The sequence below is a fragment of the Vigna umbellata genome, chromosome 1, assembly GCF_029865625.1.
Source record: "Vigna umbellata cultivar VRB3 chromosome 1, Vumbellata_1.0, whole genome shotgun sequence".
NCBI classification, from domain to species: Eukaryota; Viridiplantae; Streptophyta; class Magnoliopsida; order Fabales; family Fabaceae; genus Vigna; species Vigna umbellata.
The window spans coordinates 40,093,663-40,117,895 of NC_142165.1; the positions used below are offsets into that span (position 1 = coordinate 40,093,663).

A 24,233-nucleotide genomic window follows, 5' to 3' on the forward strand; every position below is an offset into this window, starting at 1 on the left:
TTATAAGCATGTATAAATGAAATTTTCGGCGTTTGCTATAAATAAATTGTTTTTTCTGTTTTATTTTTAATAATATTTTTTGATTTATACAAAATGCGGCATCTTATATATAGATTATATATTGTTATAGACATAATAAACAAAGTCATGAAAATAAAATTATATACATATACATATATATATATATATATATATATATATATATATATATATATATATATATTATTAAATAATATATTCAAACATATTAAACAAAAACTCATAAAACTAATGTAGGGCGGATAAAAAAATAACATAATAAAGAAATTGATGTTCAGATAATACAATTAGAATAAAGAAAAAAAAGAAAAAAACATAATGTTTAGTATGTTAATTTTAGTCAATATTATTTTTATTAAAATATATGAGAATTTAGTTTTTTTTTTATGAAAATAGATTGTATTTGAACAATAAAAAGTATAGTTTGAAAAAAAAAATCCTAATAATCTACTTACATATTTAAAATTCAAAAAAAAAAAATTTTAAAAAAGTTGAGTAATTTAGAGCCAAATTCTACTGTTATTCCAAAACATTTAAAATATTAAATCTTAAAGACTTGGAATGAATTGAATTGATTGACGTATAGATATTCACATGCAAACCACTGTGATAAAAAGCTGTGAACAAAATAAAAATAAAAGGCAAGTGATTGCAATTTGTGTTTTGTTGATTGATATTAATGGTTCAAAGTTTGGAAGTGGTGAGAGACATCTAGAAATTAACGATTTCGGCGTAGTTTGGAAAAAGTGATTGAAATGAAAAGATAAGGACGAAAATTAGAATTAAACTTACGTCTTTCAACTTTTATATATTCATTCAATACTTAATAAAAAACTTATATTTTTATTTTTTTATTTAATTCTTTTTAAATCATTTTATATTTTAAAATAAAAATAAAGTTTTATTGGTGCTGAATAGGTTAGAATAAAAAATGGAGTGTACATGTATCGTTATCCTATAAAAGAAATCACTGCAAATTTATCTCACCGTTTCAAAAATTAAAAAAAAGAAAAGAAATTAAGACTAATTTATATGCAAGTTAAAAATAAAAGCAGCATATAATGAAATTCATTCAAACATTAAAGAAAAATCAAGATAAAACTGTTGATAGTATACTTTGGATTAATATCGTTTTATCAAAATTATATTTGAATCAAGAGCCAGAAACTTAAACGAACAATTAATATGTGACATGTTATTTGACTGAATTTTAGTTCTTTTTATTTATAATATTTGTTTGATTTTAATAGCAATATTTGGTAAATAAAATATTTAGAATAATTTGAAACATTTATTCAAACTTACCCAAGTTAACGTTTAGTTATAATTTATAAATTTTTATATTTACCATCTAAGCAATTTTCTATAAGAACTTTTTTTTAGCTAGCTCGTATATTTTCTTTCGGTGGATGAAAACGGGTTTTTGAACTAACAATTCTTACAGCATGTGAGTAAAATGATTTATACTTCGAATGAAATAATGAATATTGAAAACTTTAAGAAGGCTTAGGCATGCTATTTTAGGTTTTTGATATTTGTAGTAAGTTAAAAGATATGAATTTATGGCTTTTAATATCCGATATAAATTTATATTTATTGTATTCGTAATATACGGTAGATTTATGTTTGTTATATTTGTTATATACGTATGTTTGTTATATTATATTTATAGGTAAATTTATGTTTTTTATATTTATAATATACGTAAATTTATGTTTATTATATTTATAATATATTAAATTATTTATAATATATTTAAATTTTTGTATATTAGAGAAAAAAACATATGTAAGTTTGTAAGTTTTTGATATATTAAATCAAAATTTATTATTATCTTTAAAAACATTAGAAATTAATTAATATATAATACAGAAATAAATAGACAAAAATTTTCAAAATCTTTTAAGTGATCGAATTTTTAGAATTTCATATCTCCAATCCTCTTCGAGAAACCAAAATAATTTATAATTACTCATTAAACTTTATTTTTTATATAATAAATAAAAATAAAAAAATAAAAATAGTGAATATATATTTGTACAACTTATAAGAGATATAATAAAAAAATATAACTCACATACGTTAACAATATTTGAAAAATATACTAATTCTTATAATTATTTTGCTGATATACACATCTTTATTCTACAATTTTATTGGTTTGGTAATCTCATGAAGATAGCAAATAAATTTAATTATAAACCAGAATTAAATATTCCCATTAACCCAAAAACAAAATAAATTCTATAATAACAAATTTTAAAAATTAAAAAAAAAAAATCTCTGTTTCTGGGCTTTAGATTCATATGAACCTAACTTTGGTAGGTTTTTCAAGTAGTGGCGGATCTGCCGCTCACTACTTCCTATTGCTTTCAAAGACATTGTTCTCTCTCTTCGTCAAACAAACCACATACGTATGTGTCTCTGTTCCCACTTTCACACGTTCTCTTAATATGTTCTCCTTACAATGTTTTTTCGTTCGATGATCGGATTCCATGACGCACAAAAAAACTCCTTTCCTTCTCTCTGTTTTCATGCTTTATGAATAACTCATTCACTTTTTCTTTTCTTTCTCAGTTTCCGATCAGCATTACACTCTAATGGATTCAGAGCCTTCTCCACAAGTCAGACGGAAGGTTTGCTTTTAATTTGTTCAGTACTTATCATTTTTATTAATATTTGCAATGCATCAATTTTTTTACATCACAAAGTAAAGTTATTTAATCTGCTGTTGTTATTGGCATTGCAGCATAAATTTGCTCCAAGAGCACCACCCCGTCTTGTTCCAAAGAAAGAAGTTAAAAGGTATGGATTGTTTTGTTTGGTGATAGTTTGTGGTGTAGTGCAGCTCGATTTAATGCTACTCTTATTTGTTCTGTTTTTGTAGCGAAGTGATTGAGAATGCCGAGGCTGATGCTAACCGGGCTAAGGATCTACTGCGGCGTTTCAATGTATATCTGACTTCAATTTCATTGGTATCTCTTAATTATTTTGTTTTTCTCTGATTTTATATATCCCATGTATGTTGTGTAGGAGAGTGCTATGAGGGCAAGGAACAAGGTTGAGAAAAAAGGTTCGCTATGTTACTGAAGTTCTCTGATATGATTATCTTTGTCTTTTATATCTTCAGCATTGGTTTTCTGTTCTATTCGTTATTGGAAATAAATCATGAAATTAGATATTACCTCTCATAATATGCACACAAATGTTTGGAGTTTACATGACTGTTAAATAGAGAAGCATGATGAAGAAATTGTTATAAGAATATTAGGGTGGGTAACTGTGACGTGGAATATTGAGATTGCCAAACCTAGGGATACTGGGAGATATTCAATATCAACTGGTTGTCATTACTTTTTTGAAGTTTGTTTTTCTAGATTTGAAAAGCAGTAATGTATATGCCTAAGTCTGTTACTCGGCTAGTTTATTCTGATATTTTAGGAGATTTGTTAGCATCTTTAGTTTATGTATCATGATGGTAACAAGTGTGTAGCCTCAATTCTTTCATTCCTCGGACTGCATTGATTTAATTGTTGTTGAAGTAGCGTAATTTGGATACTCAGTATCTTGTCTGTCTATGTAGAGATCTTATAATGAAGCTTGACATGACTACCTTTTCACCATGTTTTCTGTTTTCTAAACTGGCATTGTTCATATTTATGGTGTGCAGTGTCAGCTTCACAAATTGCTTTTGGTTATGGTGGAGAATCAACTTCTTTGAAATCATACGGTATTGCCAGGGATGGGAGAAGTGTCAACATCAATCAGAATTCGGCATCTAGTGGTATGCCACCATTAATACATTTTCGTTTAATATATTTCTACACAGTGTTGTGCTCTTTGCTGCACGATCCTTCCTCCTATTAACAGTATTCTCGTGATGCTTTAATTGCAGCGGTGGCAGAGAAAGAATACACAGAACCATGGGTAAGTATTCTGAATGAAACGAATATGTTCTCTCATTCATGTACTGTTTTATCTTCTTTTTATCATTATTCGATGTAATTGTTCATGCTTAATCTTTTGTTCTGAAGTATTGGTTGTTGGATTATGCTATAGGACTATTACAGTAATTATCCAGTAACTCTTCCTGTGAGGAGGCCATATTCTGGAAATCCAGGTATAATTCAAAAACTATCTTGCAAAAAAGAAAGGAAGTAAAATTGATGGAAAACTGACTTACTTCAGCTAGTTTATTTAGTAACAAAACCTGTTCTGCTCGTTTCCAGAATTAACAATTTTAGTTACTAAGCTGTTCACCATTTTCTCCTGACTGGAGTTAAGAAATTATTTCATTGGTACTTTGAAAGTGGTACACACTAGATATTCTCCAAACATCTAATTGGTTACTGGCTTTCACACAACATTTTTTTTTTCTGATAGAGCTTCTTGATGAGGAGGAATTTGGGGAGGCTGCAGAGTCCACAACATACGATGAAGATGCATCAAATTCAGCAATGGAGTTAGGCTTTTTGGTTGGTGAACCGAAGTTTGAGATATTAAATTGATGAATTAAATTTCTTTTAATCGTTATACTAATGTTTTGAACAAATTGTTGGTAGGAGGAAAACCTAGAGGCAAATATGTTCTTGATTAAATTGCCTCCGAAATTGCCTATGGTTATACAATCAAGTACTGATGGAGGAAAAGATGTTAATGCGAAAGCTAAACCTCCTGGGGGTTCAAAAAAAGTGGAGAAGCTTTGTGAGTTGAAAGACTTACCATCTGGCTTCGTGGGTAAAATGCTGGTATACAAAAGTGGTAAAATCAAGCTCAAGCTTGGCAATACCCTTTATGATGTAAGTATGTTGCATTCACTACATAAATTACAGGGTACAGATCCTACTGTTATTTTATCCTTTTTTTTAGATACACAATATACCAATGTATTATCAACAAAATCAAATTTAAACATCTTCAAAAAGTCATATTGCAGAATGGTATTCTTATCTTCTGTGTCGTACAAAATCAACTTTACTGTATTGATTTTTGGATATTTATCCAACTCACCCTTCTGTATGTTAAATGAGTAGTACAAGGTTAGTTATTAGAATGATGGTTTCTCTATGAGCTAAATTTGTCTACCTTTCTGATCTAAAAACTGTTGCAGGTTTCTTCAGGTATGAATTGTGGCTTTTCCCAAGATGTGGTTGCTATCAATACGGCTGAGAAAAATGTGTGCAGCATTGGGGAGATAAGCAAACATGCTACAGTAACCCCGGACATAGATGCCATAGTAGACAATTTGTCTGATTTTTGACAAATTCAAATCATTTTTTCTTTTCAGATAGTTTACATTTTACCAAAAAAGGATAGTTTTTACATTTACAAAAAAAAAAGGATAGTTTACATTTTTACATATAGTTATGAATTTGTTGAAATGATGTCATAAACAGTGAACTGAGAAATAAGAAAAATGAGCATGAGATTTTCTCTGTCTTGAAACGGGATCATATATCATTCACATAACTCGATGCAGGAAAGGAAGGTAGAAATAGTTCTATCTAATATGTTTTGTTATTTCTATTGCTTAATGCTTTCTGTTTCTTTATAGCGTCAGAAACTATCAGGTTCAGTTGGTAGCACAGTTATTGAATTAAAAGTTATTTCATTGAATAATTTTTAGTTAATTTATTGTTAATGGCTTCTTATTTCTAGAACAATGAAAACATAAACATTAGTCTCGTTTCTTCTTAATTAATAAAGCATCCATTTTTGTTTTGTTTGAAAGGCTAGTGGGTGATTCTAAACTTTTTTGGTTGAGGATGAAAAAAACATGAGCTTCAAGGAAATAAAGAAGAATCAGATATCAGATTCGAAAACCTGAAATGTTTTGAATGTTACTTTTTTATATTTGTATATCAATTCTCGTTATATCCATCTTTTCATATTATTTTATTCATACATTTATTTTCATTTTTAAATTAATAAATTCTTACATTTAAAACTTGACTTTAATTTAGTGTATGATAAAATGTAAATTATAATTGTTACATATAAATAATTTTGTTTCCTATTTTATATTTCTAATAAAATGGCTTCCTCGTATATTTTTATTTTTTATTTAGATCAAAATGAATTTGTAACGAGAACATTTCAAAATAAGTATTCATGTTTTGAAAAGCAGATTTTTATTTTTTTTAATTTTTAATATAAAATCATATTCTACTCCATATCTACTTTTCAATTTCTATAGAAACAGTAGATTGAAAAAAAGAGAATCAGGGATTAATGATTCATTTTACTGATTTTATACTTTTTAAAAATAAAAGTAATATAAAATACGATTACCTTTTAATCAAAAGTAAGAATATAATCTGTTTCTTTTTTAATTTCTTTTTTAATCTAACGCTCCTTTATATACTATGACATAAAACACAACATTTAGACACAAAACAATGGCATGAGACACACTCCTAAACCTTCAGTAGATGAAAACTTCAATCTAAAATGAAAACTTTAATCTTAAATGAAAATTTCAATCTTATAACGTGGAATACAATTGAAAAGAATAAAAGCTGGAGCTCAAACAAACACCATAATATAAAAATAGAATAGAATAAAATAGATGGAAGAACTTACTCCAATAAATTTGACATATCTCCCTGAGAGATTTCACATAATAGAGAAAAAGAAAAGATAAAGATTATCGTTATTTTTTGAAATTTTAAGAGTTCAATAAACATTAGTATACCTCTCACCAAACATTAATTCTACATTTAATATCGACTTTAAAATTAAACGATATTAAATAACAGAGAACCTAAGCTATTATATAGATTTAAAACTCTTATTTTTATTTCTTAATTTTATTTAAGTTTTAATTAATATTTCATTTTAAGTAAAATAAGAGAAATATGTATCACTTTATTTTAAAAAAAGGAGTATTATTTCACTTAAAATATAAAACAGACATTTTTTTAGAAAATGAGGAAAATAGATTATTAATTTATAAAAAATTAAGGAAATTAGTATCTATTTTAAAATAAAAAAATATTGTGAGTATGTTGTGTAATTTGTCCTGCATGAAAACATAGCACTTATTGTGGAATTATGACACTTCTCTTCTACAGTGAGGAACCATTTATATATGTTAAAGAAAAATATTACTTTACGTAACTAAAATTTTTACATTTATTTAATATTATTTTTTTTCTTGAAAAAATATAAAAATTTATATTTTTTTACTATTTTACTCTTGTTTTCTACGTTAAATGAATGTAAAGTTATGTTATGATATTTTTTCTATTAAAAGAAAACAAGATTGTCGTTTAGGTCTAACTCAAGTAAACTAGGCCCAGGGTGGTTTGTTTAATTACTTAGTGTTGGGTGCACTTACAGAATTTCTTAAATACATGGACTTCTAAATTACATTTTGAGAATCATAATCTTAATGGGCAGAGATGGGAGGATGGAATAGAAAAATTCATGCTTGTGTCCTTTTCTTTTTCTTTGGCTAATTTAGATTCATTGCTTTCTTCTTTTTTTCTGAAGTTGCGTAAATTGTTGGAATTGAAGCAATTGTTTTTGGATAAAGAATGTGAGTGTGAGTGAGTGTGAACATGAATGAATGATTGATATAAACGCATAATGAGAAGGAGACTTTTCGCGTCAACTATATATCATTAAATGCAGGCCAACTATTCTGAATAAGTGCCAGCTATGGCATTGCAACTTGTTTTTTATTTCCAACATCATTAATAACAACGTTAATAGCAGAGAAAATGATGAATACATAACATCACACCACTTTCCAAGAAAGAATGAACGAAATTTAAGTTTTAAAGGTCTTGTTTTACTTGCTTGAGAAAAAGGTTACGTTTGGGGAACTAAATTGAGAAAAGCTTGTTAAAGAATTGGCAACAAACTCGTTAAGGAAGAAGGAACAATGAAAAGTTAGTCAAGTTTGGCAAGTTTCAACACAATAGGGTCCACTTTATAACATTTTTGTTCAGTATGGACTGCAATTCAGTGCTTTAACTGTACCTATATTTAAATTAAAATAGTCTAAACCAACTAATCAACGCATAAATAGTTTATTTTATTACTAAAGACAAAACAGAAACCTTCTGCATTTACCTTGAAAACGAGTTTATTGCAAAGATTTAATGTATAAATATCGTTGACTTGCCAAAATCATAAAAATAATTTGAGTCCAAATACAGGATAATTATCTAATACATTGTATATGGCTTAGATTCTGGGAGCATGTTCAGACAGAAAGAGGGGAAAAAACATATAAGGTACTATGACATTAGTTACAACTAGAAACATTATTCTTGAGGTTTAACATACTAGGATCACTTCAACGGTTCATGCTCTGTTCCACTGATGGAGCTGTTACGGCAGTCATGGCCACTCCCCGACTTCGTTGCTCTACATTTCCATGCCACCCTAACCATATATACCAAGTTTAAACCGAAACAAATTAAACAAAAAGGAAAATTCCTTTGTGAAGAAGAAGCCAATAATTGAAAAGAAAATTGATGGGTAGATACCAATAATCATGTCAAAGCCACGGCTTTCAAGCTCACGATATTCTTGACAGAGAGCGCAGGGCTCGCAGCAGCAATGAATCAAGCAATCAGTACATCCATTTCCCTTTAAACCATGCTGTCTTCTCATCTTGGATCGGTAGAAGCACGAGTATATGCAAGCACAACATGTCACACAACAAACAAGCGTATACAGAGCCCCACTCGAACCACACGCTGCAACAAATCACAGATCAAACAATCACGCACCGGGACATAGATTGTATTGAACTCAATTGGTGTGAGATGTAAACATAAACAGTTTCTTACACGAGGATCCCCTGTCAACGATTTCCGCAATCCGTCCAAAGGTAATACACGGACACCACCACGTTAAGCAACCTGAAACAAATAATTTACCGTAAATTTCACAAAGCAACCAATCGAATTGCAGCAAATCAGTGATATAGGTGGCGAATAGCAGAAGTGAGTGAAGGTTGTGGAAGTTACAGTTTCCACAATCGGAAAAGCAATCGCAGAGGCCGGTGGACCATTCAACGATAGGTTTGGGCTGAGGAGGTGCCGGCGGCGCGTAGGAAGAAGTGTCGTTGGTGGTGGTGTATGTCGTTGAAGTGCTGTAACTAACGGGGAAACCCGTTGCCGTTGGCTTCGTCGGATCTGAACCTGCTCCATACATAATGCCGTAGCAGGAAATTAACACTGGTGTTGTGGTTCTGGGTTTCGGATGAAGGAGCGGATATTATAGAGTTGGGTGTGGTTCGTTCATAATACGGGTCAAGGTCTCTGGCTTTGGATAAGCGCGTGCAATCACTTTTTCACTTTATCATTATATAATAACAACAAACATGATGGCTACATTTTACCACGTGGGACAGACTTAAGAAAATATGAAGCATTCTTAGGCAAAGGTTGTTCTTGTTTGGTTTGGTGTTATCTTTGACCAATTCCATCTTCAAAAGTTTTATGCAGACGCAGGTATTTTCCACGAAATTTAGTTTGCAGTGCACTCCTCTCAGTTTTTAAACTGAACTAAAAATTAAAATTTTATATCGAGAGTGTTTGAAAATCTGATAGTGAATTTATATAATCAAGTATCATGAATCTATCTCCATAAAAAAATTAGTAAGCTATTTGAATTTTCAATCTTGTCTATATGTTTAGAAGTTTTAGCTATACTTTTGTGTGAAAAATTGATAGTTATATACACTGAAACGTCATTGAAAAATCAAAACAAGACTTTTGCATTTGTGATAATTTATTTTGTCAAGGTCAGCGTCAACTTGAGGGCCAGACATTGATTTTAGAGTAGGGTTTGGGTAAGAAAATTTGCAGGCCAAAATATTATTTTTATAATTAGCATGTCAAAATTTTTAAATATGTTAAAGAAATATTATTTATAATTTATTCTTACAAATTTTCTTTATATAAATTTTAATTTTTTATAAATAACAATTCAATTTTATTTTAATATAATTCCTATTAATTAAATTTAGATTTATATCAAATTTCTATTTTTAGCAATTAAAATATTTTTTAATCTATTACATCTATCGTGTTATTCACAAACTCTAATGAATTTTTCTTTTCAAATTCTTTCGTCCATTCTTCAAATCTCTTGATCTAAATAATCCCAAAATCTATTCTTCGTCTCTTTAAAAATTCATCCAATCGTTCCTCTAAAATTTTCACCTTAATCCAAAGTATCTTATCTTCACACCTTTTAATTAAAAAAAAACCACGTCATAACTCTAAATATTTATATTTTAATTGAACTTTTTTATTTTTTAATGTAAAATATTAATATATATTATTAAATTTTTAGGTGAGTGTAAATTTGTGGCTCAGTGTCAAACTACTTTCATTATTTTGAATTATAAAGTTGTTTTTTTTCTAAACTTTTAATATACTATTTAAACTAAAAGAGTCTTTGTAAACGCATCCACTCATTTTAGATGTGACCTGTCTGATCGCATTAAATGAGACAGAAATAAAATTTTCCTTAATAGAGATAAAAAGAAAGAAAATAAATTTATTTAGATAAGAAATTGATAATAAGACAAGTCTTTTAATAATAATAAAATATATTATTTCCCGTAAGATCAGAATTATTTTTCAGTAAGATAGGTTAGATTAAAATGAATAAATCCATTAATAATAACCAAAAACATACAAATTCATTAAGTTGCATCAGAATTGATCAATTTTCTATAAGATAGGCCGGAATTTTATAAATAAACATATTTCTGATTTTTTATTCTACAGAGAGAGAGAGAGAAAATAATGATAAAAATATTATAATAAATAAAACAATTAAGTAAATGCTTTGTTGGAAAAATGCAGTGCAAATAGTAGGAGCCCAAATGTAATTGGTGCTTCCAGCCGAACATTTTTGGGCTTACAAAGCATAATAGCCCATCACCTCGTGATAGCCCATCACAATAGTCTTGGTTTATGTTTGTTTATTGTGTTTGATGTTTTAGTTTTTGAATTTTCATAAATATAATTTAGGAATTTTCTATTAGCAGAAAATTAAAATAAAGCTACATTTTGTTTTTTTTTAATTACTATAAAAAAAGAAACTTACATTTTTTTTTTCTCAAAATATGAAATTAGTTTTATTGTACCACACATATATATCGTAATATATAGCGTCCTTTACATTATTATAATTATTATGATAATTATTATTATCATGCGTTTAGAACACACAGTATAAATAAATTATTCTCAAAATACAATTTTAAAATTATTTCGGAATTATACATTTTCTAAAACGTTCAAAAATTTATTTCATTTTAATTTTAATTTAGTTGATGTCAGTAAGTTTTCAATTATTGAAAGATTCAAATGATATTAATTTTATTCTCCTTATTATGCCTAAAGATATGCCGATGAAAACTACTTCAATTAATTACCTCAGACTCTTCATTGTTTCTGAAAATAATCTAAATTAAGTTTGAGTCCATGATTGATAGTGTCTATGTTCTATCGAATCTTCCATTCTTACATTATAGTTAATTTTTTTAATCTGAACATTTATAAAGTTTTAAGAAAAGCTTATCAATTTCTACAAAATAAAAAATTCTGACTTTTATTAATTACTTAAAAAATTTATTTTCAATAGCTCATGCTCTCATATATTTCAATTAAACAAGAACACATTTTCTATGTTTAAAAGACAAATTTTAAACTAAATAAAAATTAAAAAATACTTTCTTATTATAGAAGTTCTTTATAATATAAAATAAATTGATTCCCCGAAGTACCACGGCAGTTGTACCTCTACCATGTCCAAAATTAACCGAATGTAGCCAATATGTCGAATTCAGCTAAAAACATGAGCACATGGCTACTTTCCAAACTGCATGAAATTAATTTAAGTAATAACTTCAATTTTTGGAATGAGTGGAAGTGCTTTTCACACTGCTTGTAATGGTCACAATTCAACTTTATTATAAGTGGATAATGAATTATTGAAAGTGCAATAATACAACGCAAACGTGATTTTGTACGAAGCACTTTGTAAAAACTACAATTATTCCCATTGCCATATGATTATAATAGCTGTTGTGTTCACATAAAATAGGTAATACGTGTTAAGCTGCTCTTCTTTGTAGCTCTCTATGGCATCGTCATTTATAGATGTTCTTATTCACAGAAATTCTTACCGTTTTGATTCCCATCTACATTTTCTTAAATAAATACAGTTCTTCTAAAGAAGATAAGTTTACATCACTCAACACATTATATCAAATATAGTTTTTTTTTTATTAATGTAATCATTAAATTATACCTTGATTATTCATTTTTTTTCAAAATATCTACAACAAAAGTTTAATTATTTACTTTCGTGTGTTTTTAAATTTAAATTAATTTTGATCCTTTTCAAACAATGATCGTTTTAAATCTACATCAATGCATTGACGCCATTTAGTCGCAGTACTAATAATTCTTTGTCGTGACCTTCCCTTCTTCACTGTATATAATATCCTTCACACACCATAGCCACACTCACAGAAAAATGACCGAGAAGGTTGCTTATGGCTCATGGTCCACTGGTTTATGTGACTGCTTCTCAGACTGCAGCTCTTGTATCAACTCGTTTTCCCTCTTCCGTTATCTTTCACCGTATAATATATATAGCATACAAAAGATTAAACTACCTTAATTTCATGATCTTTACTCTTTTTTATCCGCAGGTTGTCTCACTTTTTGGTGCCCCTGCGTTAGCTTTGGAAGGGTGGCGGAGATCCTGGACAAAGGGTCAACTTGTAAGTGTGTGATTCACCTCATAATTAACTTCCACCAACCATACTTTTTTCTTAATTTTTTCAGTAAATTGATTTTCGTTAATGCAGCTTGTTCTCTTCACGGATCACTGTTCTATATTCTTGCTATTTTTACTCATGTGGGAGGCTGTATCTATTCGTGGGTTTATCGTGCAAAATTGAGGGAGGCGTATGGGATTGAGGGACACCATTGTACTGATTGTTTAGTCAGTTGTTTTTGTCCCCATTTATCCATCTGCCAGGAGTATCGTGAGCTCAAAGCCCGTGGATTTCACATGTCTTCTGGTAATTAATTAAGTCTTAAACACTTATTAATTAGTTTTATTAAGGTTTAATGTCTCGGTAGGTCCCTATTTTCGGCGTGAATCTCAAATAGGTCTCTTTTCTTTTCGGCGTCTCAATTGGGTCCCCATTTTTGTAAAATTGTAACAATTAAAGGCCTACCGTCAAATTGGACAAACGGCCGTTTAATTGTTTATTACGTGGCATGGTCAGTGTTTTCAGTAATCATACGTGGAATTAAAAAAGAGTTTTGTATTAAAAACTATGAAGTTAAATCAGCTTTAGAGAAAGGACACAGTGGTAATTCCCACTTCATCTTCCCCTCTCCTTCTCACACACAACCCGAGTTCTGAAGCAGAGAGGATGAACCCGAACATGTTCCGCTTGAGGAAGCCATGGGTCCTGCGCCTAACAGTGCGCGATTTGTGATTGTTGGGTTCTTCTTTGCAGGTCTGGTTTTTATGCAGGTTCGATTGTAGAGCGGGAAGGTGCGGTGGCGTGTGATGGCTGCCATGGAGGTTGGGCAACGGCGAGGAAGCTCGCGAGGTGAGGGAGGTTAGTGGTGGTCGCGGCATGGTTGGTGAAGATCGCGAGGTGATGATCCGAGATGAAGGTGCGATTGGGTTCCGAGAATGGAGAAGATGAAGATGGTTGTGCCAAGCTTTCGTCAATGGAGGAGAGGCGCGATGAAGGTTGCGGTGGCTGGTGCGTGTTCGATGATTTGCGTGTGAGAAGAGTGGTGTCGCGGCGGCTGGCGTGGTTGATGGTGGTGGAGAAGAGGACTGTGACTTTGTGCGACGGCGGCGAGATGTTGGTGATGCGAAGACGAACTCGCAGATGGCGGTCGTGGTGGCTTCGAACCCTTGTGCGAAGGAGAAGGAAGGTGGCGGCGGTCTTGGTTGAGGCACAGTTGTGGTCCGTTGATGCGCCGGTGAGAAAGGAAGGAGATGATGTTCTAGCCGTGGCGACGACTTGCGGCATTGGCGGGAGCGGCGGAAGCGGAACGGCAGTGGCGGCTAGGGTTAGGGTTTCAGTGGGTGGAAGATGATAGGGCTGACGTGGTAAGGTTGAAGAGAAGGTGTTTGATACAAAGTCAGTGTGAGATGGGAATCATGCCACGTGTGATTACTGAAAACACTGTTCATGCCACGTAACAAACAATTAAACGGCCGTTTGTTCAATTTGACGGCAGACCCCTAATTGTTACAATTTTACAAAAATGGGGACCCAATTGAGACGCCGAAAAGAAAAGGGACCTATTTGAGATTCACGTCGAAAATAGGGACCTACCGAGACATTAAACCTTTTATTAACGAGTTGTTTGTAAGTGATTGTGTTTGCATGTATAGGTTGGGATGGAAATGTGCAAATGCAAACGCGTGGCGTGACTTCAGCACCGGCGGTGGAAGGTGGCATGAGCCGTTGAGTTAAGCGTCGCATTCAATTCTATTCAAGTTCTTGTACTATTGCATCATTTTCAGCCTGGAAGCAAAATGCAGAAACAATGTAGAACCTTAAACATTGTTTGTAACAATTAGATTACTTTTTAGTATGTTCACCAGTAGTACTTTTTATTATATGCACCCATGCCAGTCTTGGAATATGTTTATTTGGTATGATCTGTATAATACATTTCAGAAAAAAATACTCAAAAGATTGAGATATGTTGGATACCTTTTTGTTTTGTTCATGGAATTTATAAAGGATAGATTCAATGCACGGGGACAAGAAATTTCAACAATTAAATCATGAATGAAAGGAAAAACCAAAAAACTAAGAACTATTACTGCAAATCCAGCGCGCGACCTGCTATCGAAATTCAAATAAAACTAAAATGGAAAGCCAAATTTAATTGAAAGTCCAAATTCAATTTCAAGTCTAACTTAAGTTGTAATTCCAGATTCAATATCAATGTAACAATTCTTAATAAGCTCAATTCCATATCAAAACTCAAATTCAGTTATAACACCTACTGATAAATTAATTAAATTCTAAATTAAAATATCATCTGAATACAACGGTTATGTGATTTGTTTGTAATCTATTGATGTATATTTTTTCGTGTTTCTTTTAAATATTATTCAATGAATGATATTCAAAAGTTGAAAGTTTATCACTAAGTATGTATTTAAACAATAGAATGATATGGTTGATACATCTTAGGTTTGTAGATTACTTGTATGAAAGTTTTCTCAATGAGTTTTAGTTAAACATATATAGAACTTAAAAAAAATCTATTTCAATATAGAAAGAAATCACACTTAAACTTAAGATGGTTGCATTATATACAGAGACAATGATACATATCCACACCCTTATTATATATACATTTTTTCTTTCTTTCAATATTTCTCTTTTTTAACACATCATATTATTAAGTGTAGTAGGACGTGATATGTTAACAACTTTTTTTAACAATTTTTTGATAATAGACCATGTGTTACTATTTTATTGGTCCGTATATTTAAAATGAACCGAACTAACACATAAGCGATTGTAAAAAAATTGTTAAAAATACATTTTCCTATATGTTAATCAATATCTGTAAATGTTCCCTCTAAGTGTATTCTATTACTATATTAAATTTTAGGTTAATGATTTTAACGAATAACAAACTTCTAAGTTTTCTTGCATTGTCCAACACTAATTTCTCAGGTTATCATCCTGGTTAGGACTTTTTTTTTTCTTTTAAAATAGATGCCTATAATTTTTATACAAGTGAATAAATGAAACTAGTTTCATGTCTTGAATTAGGTGGTTGGATATGTGTTCTAAACTATAAAAGAAGTGAACGATGAATTTAATAAGGTGAATTTTATGAAAGAAATTATTGTAAACAAAGTCATGTGACATTGGTTTAGTGGTGCTAGCACAGTGAAGAAACAAAAACTGATGGGCAATCAGATTCAGCATTTGGCAAATACATGATAAAAAATATTTATTGTTATACAACAGTTCCAGCTATCAACATTTCCCTCCACACAAAGCTCCAAACCTGCGTAAGTACAATGTTCAAGAAGAATCACAAGGTTGAACTATTCGCATCAGTTGTGGTCCTGTATGTATACTAGTATTGGTATAACTCAAATTCAAACAATACAGATTTAAAACAAAAAATATTTTTATCATACACGTCATAATTAATATAGGGTATTAAAAAAGGAGATTTGTATTTTTCCTTGGCTTCCCTGTATTTAACAGCAATCATTGAGGCCATGCTTCACCACAGTATCACAGATTCCCTTAAAAAATGTCTGAGAAGGTTGCCGATGGATCATGGTCCACTGGTTTATGCGACTGCTTCTCAGACTGCGGTTCTTGTATCAACTCATTTTTCCACTTCCATTATCTTTAACCATATCAAACAGATTAAGCTACCTTCATTTATGATCTTCAGTCTTTTATCCGCAGGTTGTCTCACTCTTTGGTGCCCCTGTGTTAGCTTTGGAAGGGTAGCTGAGATTCTGGACAAAGGAAAAACTTGTAAGTGTGTGATTTGACCTAATAAATTACGACCCTTTATTATATTTTCTTAATTTCTGTTTCTGTGCAATGATTCTTGTTAGTGCAGCTTGTTGTTTTCATGGATCACTGTTCTATCTACTAGCTGGTTTGACTCAACTGGGAGGGTGTATCTACGCGTGGTTGTATCGTGCGAAACTGAGAGAGGTGTACGGGATTGAGGGACACCATTGTACCGATTGTTTGGTCAGTTTTCTTTGCCTCCATTTAGCCATTTGCCAGGAGTATCGGGAGCTCAAAGTTCGTGGATTTGACATCTCTGCTGGTAATTAATTAACTGCTAAAAAATTGTTTAATGTTTCTGATAATTTTCCTTCATGAGCTGTTTGTTGTTGCATGCATAGGGTGGGAAGGGAATGTGCAAATGTATACACGTGGCGTTACTTCAGCACCGGAAGTGGAAGGTGGCATGAGCCGTTGAGCATGGCGTTAAATTCTCTGTGGTTTCATCTGAAAGTGAAAATGAAATAAACAGTGTCTGTAGTCTGTGACGTTGTTTGTTTGTGCTGTTGTTGTGTTTGATGTTTATCCAAGCAGTGTTTGTGTTTTTCAAATGTCGATCATGTTCAATAATTTATCACCTTGTCTAATCTTATGAACGTGAAATCGTCTGTTCATTATATTCTGAAATAATGAACAATTTTAATGATAGGATATGTTCTGATGCTTCCATTGATATTATGAATAACAAAATAGGTTATAGGATGATATTTATTATAAAAGAAAAGTTTCTCATCTCTTTTTTTTATACTTTATTTATTTCTTTCTTGTAATTGTTTGCAAATTAAAATATTTAAAATATTTAAAATAAATGATATAGTAATTACAACAATAAAACTAACAATAATAATATTATTATTTTAGTAATAATAAAAATATTTTTATTCATAATATTTAGTCTTATTTATAATAATAAATATAGCTGATATTATTATAATAATTGTGAATAGAAAAACAAACTTTAATAATATTATAATTTATTTATTTACAATATTATTGATGTAAACAATATATATATTATTTTAAATTCTTATAGAAATTTAAAAGTGGAATTTAAAACGAAATTGATTTGAAATGAAAGTGGATTTTTTTAAAAAATGATGGGGGTGCAAGTAGAAATTGATTGATACAGAGAGGAATTGCCAAAAGTTGGAAATACAGGACGTTGGAGGTCCAGATGAACACCAAAATGTATATTCCTAATTGATAGTCAGGGGTTGCTCCCTTCACCACCACATTTTCACCTTTTACCTCCCCAATTTTCTCCAACTTTTTTTAATTACATAAATAACTTTCTTTTAACTTTTTTTTAGGTTTAACAGTCTCTTTGATCCCCATTTTCATTGTCTAATCTCAATTTTGTCCCCATTTTTAAAAGTGTAAAAAATATGTCCACACTTAGATAAATTTGTGTCTAATGTGTCCCTTCCGTTAAGTATCACCAAACGGAGTTAATGCATTAATGATGTGACACCAGTTATGTGAAACGTGTCAATATATTGATTTTGTGAATAATGACGAATAAGGGAGTAGCAGAGAATATGACTTTTAATTAAGTTAGGGTTTTATAATTTGGAGGAAATGTGATTTAGGGGTCATTTATGCGAGTTGAGGACAATTGGATTTCTGTGAAAGAAGATAGAGTCGTTGTCGCACTTGGGCTACATTGCGAAGACAGAGATCGTGTAGAGATCGTTGTACGTTGGATTTGGACTCGCATTTTCAGAAATCGTGCTGGTGGATATTACAAAAAGCGTGATTCCAAGGTGCGTTTATGGTAGCTTTTGAGTTTAGCTTTTGTTGTTGTCGTTGTGGTCCCCCCATGAAAGGGTGTTATCTGTGTATGCTTTGTCTATTTACTGTCCCCCATTATCTGTGCATGTGCTATGAACAGTGTTGCAGCATTGTGGTTGTGGTCCCCCCTACTCTTGTGTTTGTAATTGTTCTTTTGCTTTGTTTTACTTGTTTTTTGGGTAGATAACATTTGAGTTAAGCATAGATTAACTGTAAACATTTTTTATATTAGTTTAGATGGCCAACTCAGACGTTGAAATCGTCTTTCACCATGCGGGAAAATTTGAGAATAATGGAACATTCAAATACCACTATGGTCAAACCACAACTTTAAAAATTGATCCAGAACGTTGGAGTTATTTTGAAATATTAACCATTCTTAAGGAGATGGGTTATAGGAATGTAAAGGAGCTGTGGTATTCATTGGGTCGTGGTCCTGTTTTAGAAGATTGTTTGGAACTCTTATCAGATGACAAAGGTGCATGTCATGTAGTCAATATTACTATGTTGAGTGGTCAAGCTCACATTTATGTTGTACACATGGTCTCTTAGCCTCACTATCTTGATCGAAATATTCATTTTAAAAAGACAGGTTATATTTATGGGTAAAATGAAAACAATTAGAGAGTAATCAATAAAATATTAAACATTCCTCCTACTACCTCACCCCGCCTCTCACCTTCACCTCTACCTCTCTCTCTCTCTCTCTCTCTCTCTATATATATATATATATATATATATATATATATATATTCTTTTTTTCAATATAGTAATTTGAATTATTGATTTAAATTTCCATTAAAACATGTACCGTAGAAAAATATTTTAACTCTTCGTTCTATAAATTAAAGAAGCTGTTCACACTAAGAATAACAATGTATTAATGAAGGAAATAAGAATAACAATGTATTAATGAAAGAAATGAACTATTTTAATAGTAATGGTAATTTTATATTCTTCACAGTCTCTTTATTCAACTGCGGCAGCTTTTTGACTTCTTAAGTATGTATTTTGCAGTAGTCAGTTAATCATACTAGGTTATTCTTTCTTATGGAGAGTATCATCATCGGCTTCGGCTTCTTCCTCAGAAGAGAATTCAGAACTATAACTTGTCTCACTTATTTCATCATCTTCCAAGCTATCAATATTTTTCCTTATGCGCCTGAAGTGGAAATGATGTTGCATCATAGGTGAACACAAATGCCTCCTCTCGAACAAAAACGCATACTCTAAGAAGGGTTTAACCCAATAATCGCAAGCTCCAAGTTTAAAAGCCTTCTTATGGGATAGGTCAGTATCATCCTCAGACATCACTGCAGATGGTTAAACAGTCAAAAGTTGAAAACTTAAGTAAAAAGGTAAAAGATTAGTTACTTACTGACGAAAGCAACATCAATTACTTCTTTATCAAGAAAACGCAGAAATTCATAGCCATCCATCATTGGCATATGGAGTTCCATGAAAATCAAATGAAAGTCTATTTCTTTCTTCAGCAAAAGATCGACCGCACTTGAAGATTCAGAGCATATCTTAACTGCACACAAATCAAAAGCATAAGAAAAAAACACAAATATTTCTCTTAAAGAATGATAACAAATAAAATATTGTATATATCTAACCTTGATGAGAATTCTCGTTGCATGATTTCTCAATGAATTCAAGAACTTTGAGGTCAGTATCAATGGCAAGGATATTAAGATTTGATGGAAATTCAGGCTTCTCAATTGAAGAAGAAAAACTTCCGGCCATCACTCTCCACTGTCACCTTATATCAGGAATGGAGAAAGCAAGGAAAAAAAATAAATACATATAGCATGGTATAACAAAATCCAAACAGCAAAAATCAAATATCCGGGTAATTAAAGAGATTTCACCCCACCCATCAAATAAATATATACCGTTAATGCTTTAAAAACTCCTTTTTGTATATAATCAATTAAGAATAATTTTAAAACATGTAATATATAATAATTATAATACGTGGGTGAGTCAATAATATTTTGTTTATTGATTATTAAAACTAATAATAAATAATACATGTTAATTATAATATTAAATAATTATTTATAATATATAACAATTAATATTAAATTTTATATATACTTAATATATAATAATATTTTAATTAATAATACAAGCTTTGTTGGATTCATGATATAAAACTAAAATGCATATTCCATTTACACAATAAAAGCATATCAGAGATCAAATCACCACACATTAACAAATTCTCAACTAATTGGATAAAAGTATAAAATATGAATAGTTTTAAAATTAAAATAATAAAATTTACAAAATTAAATATTAAAAAGTAGTAATAAAATATTTATTTAAAACTTATACATTTTATATTAAATTGTAATCTCTGAAAAAATAAAAGGTCCAAAATTTTAAAGGTATCAGATACAATTATTAAAACCTCCATAAAAAAATATACTAAGTAGAAGAATCTTTTAACTCTTAATTGTTTAAATTAAAGAAACGAACCAGTGTCTTCATAACAAAAAAAACAGAGAGAGAAAACATTAAAATTTGGATAAAATAAGGAGACCTCTCAACTTTTAGGCTGTGTTTGTTTGGGTGGATGTCACGGTTCAAGTAAAAATAAGATGAATGATTTGCAATGAAAACTGTGTTCGTTTGGCATGATTTGGAACGATGGAATTAAGATAATTTGCGAGATATATGAGCTTTAATGATCTCTGCATAATGCGATGATTTGCAATGATTTGAAGTAAAATCTCATTTATGCCCTCGCTGTTTTGTAAAAGTATGTCCTCCCTGTTTTGTAAAATACCAACCAAAAAATAAAACGTACAAAAGGGATTCCTTGAGAAGTGAAGGGATGTATTTGGTTACACCTCCATGTATTCGGTTACACCACACTCATTCAATTTTCTTTTTCATTCTTCACAGGGACGCTGCTTTCACCCTCTCCACTCCACCAAGCTCTTTTTCCCATCATTACTTTCTTTCTTGATTTTTATTTAGTAGTTCTTATTATGCCTTTTTGTCTGCTTGTGTTTTTTATTTAGTAAATTAAGAGTAGAAGAATAGGCAAAATGAATCCTAAAGTTTGTTGCTTTAATATTTCTTTTCGGAATTATATTGATAATTTTTTTCTGTTTTTTTAATCTTATGTTTATTTGATGCTAGGGTAAATAATATTACAAAAATATAACAATTAAAAATAAATTCATTTTAATAAAATTCAATTTTTGTACACTATTAAAATTAATTTTAATAATTAATATTAATATTTTCTCTCGATAAACATTTTTACAATTAAATATAACATTAACAATTATTATTTTATATTAATTTAATAACTAGGGGTATTTTGGTAATCTTCAATTTTTATTAATTAAACAAATTCTATTAATCAGTCACATCAATCAAATCATATACTAATTCTCACAAACTTTACTTTCAAATCCACTCTCAATTAACCACAAATCCACTCAAAAAAACAACTAAAAAATTACACTCAAATCAATTCAAATCATCTCTCCCAAATACACCCAAAAGAACACACCCTTAATTATAATTTAGGAATTTTAAAAATCATATTAAAAACGAGCCAATGATAAATATTATATGTCCCTACAATCTTTTCTTTTTTCTTTTGTGGCATTGACACAGTGGACACATAGTTAATGACCCAATTTACCTGACAAATTATTGGCATCCTAGAACCTTCTTCTTATGCCTTATAAAAATATTTGACTTACCGCGAGATATATTGACAGCTGCGGATCATTTGATTGGCATGAAATTTGGAATGGCTCTACTTGACGATATAAATCATTTGAAAAATAAACGTATTCGTTCTGTAGCAGATCTATTACAAGATCAATTTGGATTGGCCCTGGTTCGTTTAGAAAATATGGTTAGAGGAACTATATGTGGAGCAATTAGACATAAATTGATACCGACTCCTCAGAATTTGGTGACTTCAACTCCATTAACAACGACTTATGAATCTTTTTTTGGATTACATCCATTATCTCAAGTTTTGGATCAAACTAATCCATTGACCGAAATAGTTCATGGGAGAAAATTGAGTTATTTGGGCCCTGGAGGATTGACGGGGCGAACTGCGAGTTTTCGGATACGAGATATCCACCCTAGTCACTATGGACGCATCTCTAGCCGTGAGCTTTCTAAATGTTTGTGTGTATATATAAATGGATTTTGTATCATTTATTATGTATGTTGTTATGATGATATAAAGCGTAACATGTGCAAAATTGTTTTTGCAGAACTGATTTATGATAAATGGAGAAAAGCTTGTGATACTGAATTTTTCATCCTAGCAAGCCATGGGAGGTAAGTCCAAGAATATTAAGTAACTTCTACAATATATGTTTTGGAGATGACGAAAAAGAGGCTGTGAATCTCATAAGACACTGAGGATCCACAAGAATCACAAGAATCAGTTGCGTGCTTAGCAAAGGAAACTTTGAATAGGCTTAAAAAGAGGGATCTATAAAGATAGATGACAAATGAAACTTAGAAAGATACACCAAAGGTTTGTCCATGATCGGAACACTTTCCCTTAATTTCTCATTAAGTCCATTAAATTTTGTTAGGATATTTATCCTATTTTATCATTATTATAGTGTGTCAAAGGTTATCCTATTTATCATGATTATATTGTGTCTAAGATTATTCTATTTATCATGATTATATTGTGTCCTTATTTATCATGTACTTGTGTATTAATTTATTCTTATAAATAGAAGATTGTGAAAGGGATCAATTAAGCCCTATAAAATTATTTTACAGTTTCAATCGTAAGTAATTTAAAATGAAAAAGGTTAGTTTTAGAACTCACTACTAATCTACTTATTATTAACTTGGCAAACTTAAAAGTATTTTCAATTTTGGTAAAATTCCTAAAGCAGGTTGAGTTGCAAAGTTTAACCAACTACTCACTCTATTATTCTAACACACCCACTCCATCATCATTTATATACTCCACATTTTTATCCCACATATCAAACTTTCTTTCTCCACGTAAATCAATCAAAAGACCAAAAGAAGATTCAAAAGCTACTATTGTTTTTTTGTTGTTTGGAGTGTTACCTGTAATTTGAGATATTCGTTGTGAAAATAAATCAATCATCAGAGTAAATATGAAAAGGGTTTCTAGCCCTAGCAAACCTAATGTAGCCGCTGTTATACAGAGAATAATAAATGCATCAAGAATTTGTCTAAATTATTCTGTGAGCGTCTCAATCAGAGGTTATGAATCATGTTGGTCTTATTTCGATTTCCATTAATTTCATTTCACCCTAACTTAAAAAAATAAAACAGCAAACATTAACTTTAATTTGGTGAAAGATGCCATGAAATCGATTCCGCAACAATTGTGTTTGGTAAACTAAGATATAGATAGAAGGCATATATGGCATAATAGATCCATCTAATTCTCAAATATTTAAAATGAACACTAACCTCGTCCGAGGCACCTCGATTCTCTTCTTCTACATTCGATCGCCGCCGTCTCGCCTGTATCACCCGGCAACTGGTACGTGTGCTGCTGTTGAGATCGGTTCAGAAATGTGAGGGTTACTTAAGAAGCATATGCTTGCAGAGATAATAGAAGTGGCCCATGAGTTGGAACGTTTCATATGCATTTCCAAGATTTTATAATGCTAACTTCAATTTTTCAAAAAATTCCATGATTAATGTTAACAATTTTTTTTTATTTTTTCTCTTTCTTAATAAAATTCTCCTTATCAAAATTTCTTAACATTTTTAATGGATTTTAATATTAACGACCGTTTAATAAATTTTTTAATTTTTT

General features: G+C 30.5%; 5 protein-coding genes across 7 annotated transcripts; 3 read left to right on the forward strand and 2 right to left on the reverse strand.

Annotated features, from left to right (window-relative positions):
* The first annotated feature begins 2,312 nt into the window (after positions 1–2,312).
* Positions 2,313–5,484, forward strand: LOC124828725 (RNA polymerase III RPC4). 2 transcript variants are annotated; one of them, XM_047302091.2, is made up of 11 exons: positions 2,313–2,453; positions 2,617–2,675; positions 2,789–2,844; positions 2,927–2,990; positions 3,073–3,112; positions 3,710–3,823; positions 3,935–3,966; positions 4,099–4,159; positions 4,423–4,514; positions 4,602–4,838; positions 5,150–5,484. In XM_047302091.2, the coding sequence occupies exons 2-11, from the start codon at positions 2,640–2,642 to the stop codon at positions 5,297–5,299; spliced, it is 882 nt and encodes a 293-aa protein (XP_047158047.1). In that variant the 5' UTR covers positions 2,313–2,453; positions 2,617–2,639; the 3' UTR covers positions 5,300–5,484. The 2 variants fall into 2 exon arrangements, with proteins under 2 accessions (XP_047158047.1, XP_087966537.1); XM_088110411.1 differs by lacking the exon at positions 2,313–2,453 and having other exon boundaries at positions 2,462–2,675.
* Positions 5,485–8,113: 2,629 nt separating this feature from the next.
* LOC124828723 (protein PLANT CADMIUM RESISTANCE 2-like) lies at positions 8,114–9,329 on the reverse strand. 2 transcript variants are annotated; one of them, XM_088103024.1, is made up of 4 exons: positions 9,024–9,324; positions 8,844–8,915; positions 8,538–8,750; positions 8,114–8,433 (listed from the first exon to the last, which is right to left on the reverse strand). In XM_088103024.1, exons 1-4 carry the CDS (start codon positions 9,208–9,210, stop codon positions 8,345–8,347), a joined length of 561 nt encoding a protein of 186 aa, XP_087959150.1. In that variant the 5' UTR covers positions 9,211–9,324; the 3' UTR covers positions 8,114–8,344. The 2 variants fall into 2 exon arrangements, with proteins under 2 accessions (XP_087959150.1, XP_087959149.1); XM_088103023.1 differs by having other exon boundaries at positions 8,844–9,329.
* Positions 9,330–12,470: 3,141 nt separating this feature from the next.
* Positions 12,471–14,719, forward strand: LOC124828729 (protein PLANT CADMIUM RESISTANCE 2-like). Its single transcript, XM_088110417.1, has 4 exons — positions 12,471–12,625; positions 12,734–12,805; positions 12,893–13,108; positions 14,455–14,719. The coding sequence occupies exons 1-4, from the start codon at positions 12,556–12,558 to the stop codon at positions 14,529–14,531; spliced, it is 435 nt and encodes a 144-aa protein (XP_087966543.1). The 5' UTR covers positions 12,471–12,555; the 3' UTR covers positions 14,532–14,719.
* A 1,587-nt stretch (positions 14,720–16,306) lies between these two features.
* Positions 16,307–17,362, forward strand: LOC124828724 (protein PLANT CADMIUM RESISTANCE 3-like). The gene is made up of 4 exons (XM_047302090.2): positions 16,307–16,425; positions 16,517–16,588; positions 16,677–16,892; positions 16,972–17,362. Exons 1-4 carry the CDS (start codon positions 16,356–16,358, stop codon positions 17,046–17,048), a joined length of 435 nt encoding a protein of 144 aa, XP_047158046.2. The 5' UTR covers positions 16,307–16,355; the 3' UTR covers positions 17,049–17,362.
* A 1,964-nt stretch (positions 17,363–19,326) lies between these two features.
* On the reverse strand, positions 19,327–24,017 carry LOC124828722 (two-component response regulator ARR14-like). The gene is made up of 4 exons (XM_047302088.2): positions 23,882–24,017; positions 20,041–20,186; positions 19,800–19,955; positions 19,327–19,734 (listed from the first exon to the last, which is right to left on the reverse strand). Exons 2-4 carry the CDS (start codon positions 20,168–20,170, stop codon positions 19,460–19,462), a joined length of 561 nt encoding a protein of 186 aa, XP_047158044.1. The 5' UTR covers positions 20,171–20,186; positions 23,882–24,017; the 3' UTR covers positions 19,327–19,459.
* Positions 24,018–24,233: the final 216 nt, after the last annotated feature.

Coding starts and splice junctions, on each gene's coding strand:
- LOC124828729 (XM_088110417.1), top strand. CDS start 12,556: ATGACCGAGAAGGTTGCTTATGGCTCATGGTCCACTGGTTTATGTGAC. Junction 12,626..12,733: donor CTTCTCAGACTGCAGCTCTT/GTATCAACTCGT, acceptor TTTTATCCGCAG/GTTGTCTCACTTTTTGGTGC. Junction 13,109..14,454: donor TGGATTTCACATGTCTTCTG/GTAATTAATTAA, acceptor TTGCATGTATAG/GTTGGGATGGAAATGTGCAA.
- LOC124828725 (XM_047302091.2), top strand. CDS start 2,640: ATGGATTCAGAGCCTTCTCCACAAGTCAGACGGAAG. Junction 2,676..2,788: donor CTCCACAAGTCAGACGGAAG/GTTTGCTTTTAA, acceptor TTGGCATTGCAG/CATAAATTTGCTCCAAGAGC. Junction 2,845..2,926: donor CCAAAGAAAGAAGTTAAAAG/GTATGGATTGTT, acceptor CTGTTTTTGTAG/CGAAGTGATTGAGAATGCCG.
- LOC124828722 (XM_047302088.2), bottom strand. CDS start 20,170: ATGGCCGGAAGTTTTTCTTCTTCAATTGAGAAGCCTGAATTTCCATCA. Junction 19,956..20,040: donor CAACGAGAATTCTCATCAAG/GTTAGATATATA, acceptor ATTTGTGTGCAG/TTAAGATATGCTCTGAATCT. Junction 19,735..19,799: donor AATTGATGTTGCTTTCGTCA/GTAAGTAACTAA, acceptor AACCATCTGCAG/TGATGTCTGAGGATGATACT.
- LOC124828723 (XM_088103023.1), bottom strand. CDS start 9,210: ATGTATGGAGCAGGTTCAGATCCGACGAAGCCAACGGCAACGGGTTTC. Junction 8,751..8,843: donor CGTTGACAGGGGATCCTCGT/GTAAGAAACTGT, acceptor GATTTGTTGCAG/CGTGTGGTTCGAGTGGGGCT. Junction 8,434..8,537: donor TGGCTTTGACATGATTATTG/GTATCTACCCAT, acceptor ATATATGGTTAG/GGTGGCATGGAAATGTAGAG.
- LOC124828724 (XM_047302090.2), top strand. CDS start 16,356: ATGTCTGAGAAGGTTGCCGATGGATCATGGTCCACTGGTTTATGCGAC. Junction 16,589..16,676: donor TCTGGACAAAGGAAAAACTT/GTAAGTGTGTGA, acceptor TTGTTAGTGCAG/CTTGTTGTTTTCATGGATCA. Junction 16,893..16,971: donor TGGATTTGACATCTCTGCTG/GTAATTAATTAA, acceptor TTGCATGCATAG/GGTGGGAAGGGAATGTGCAA.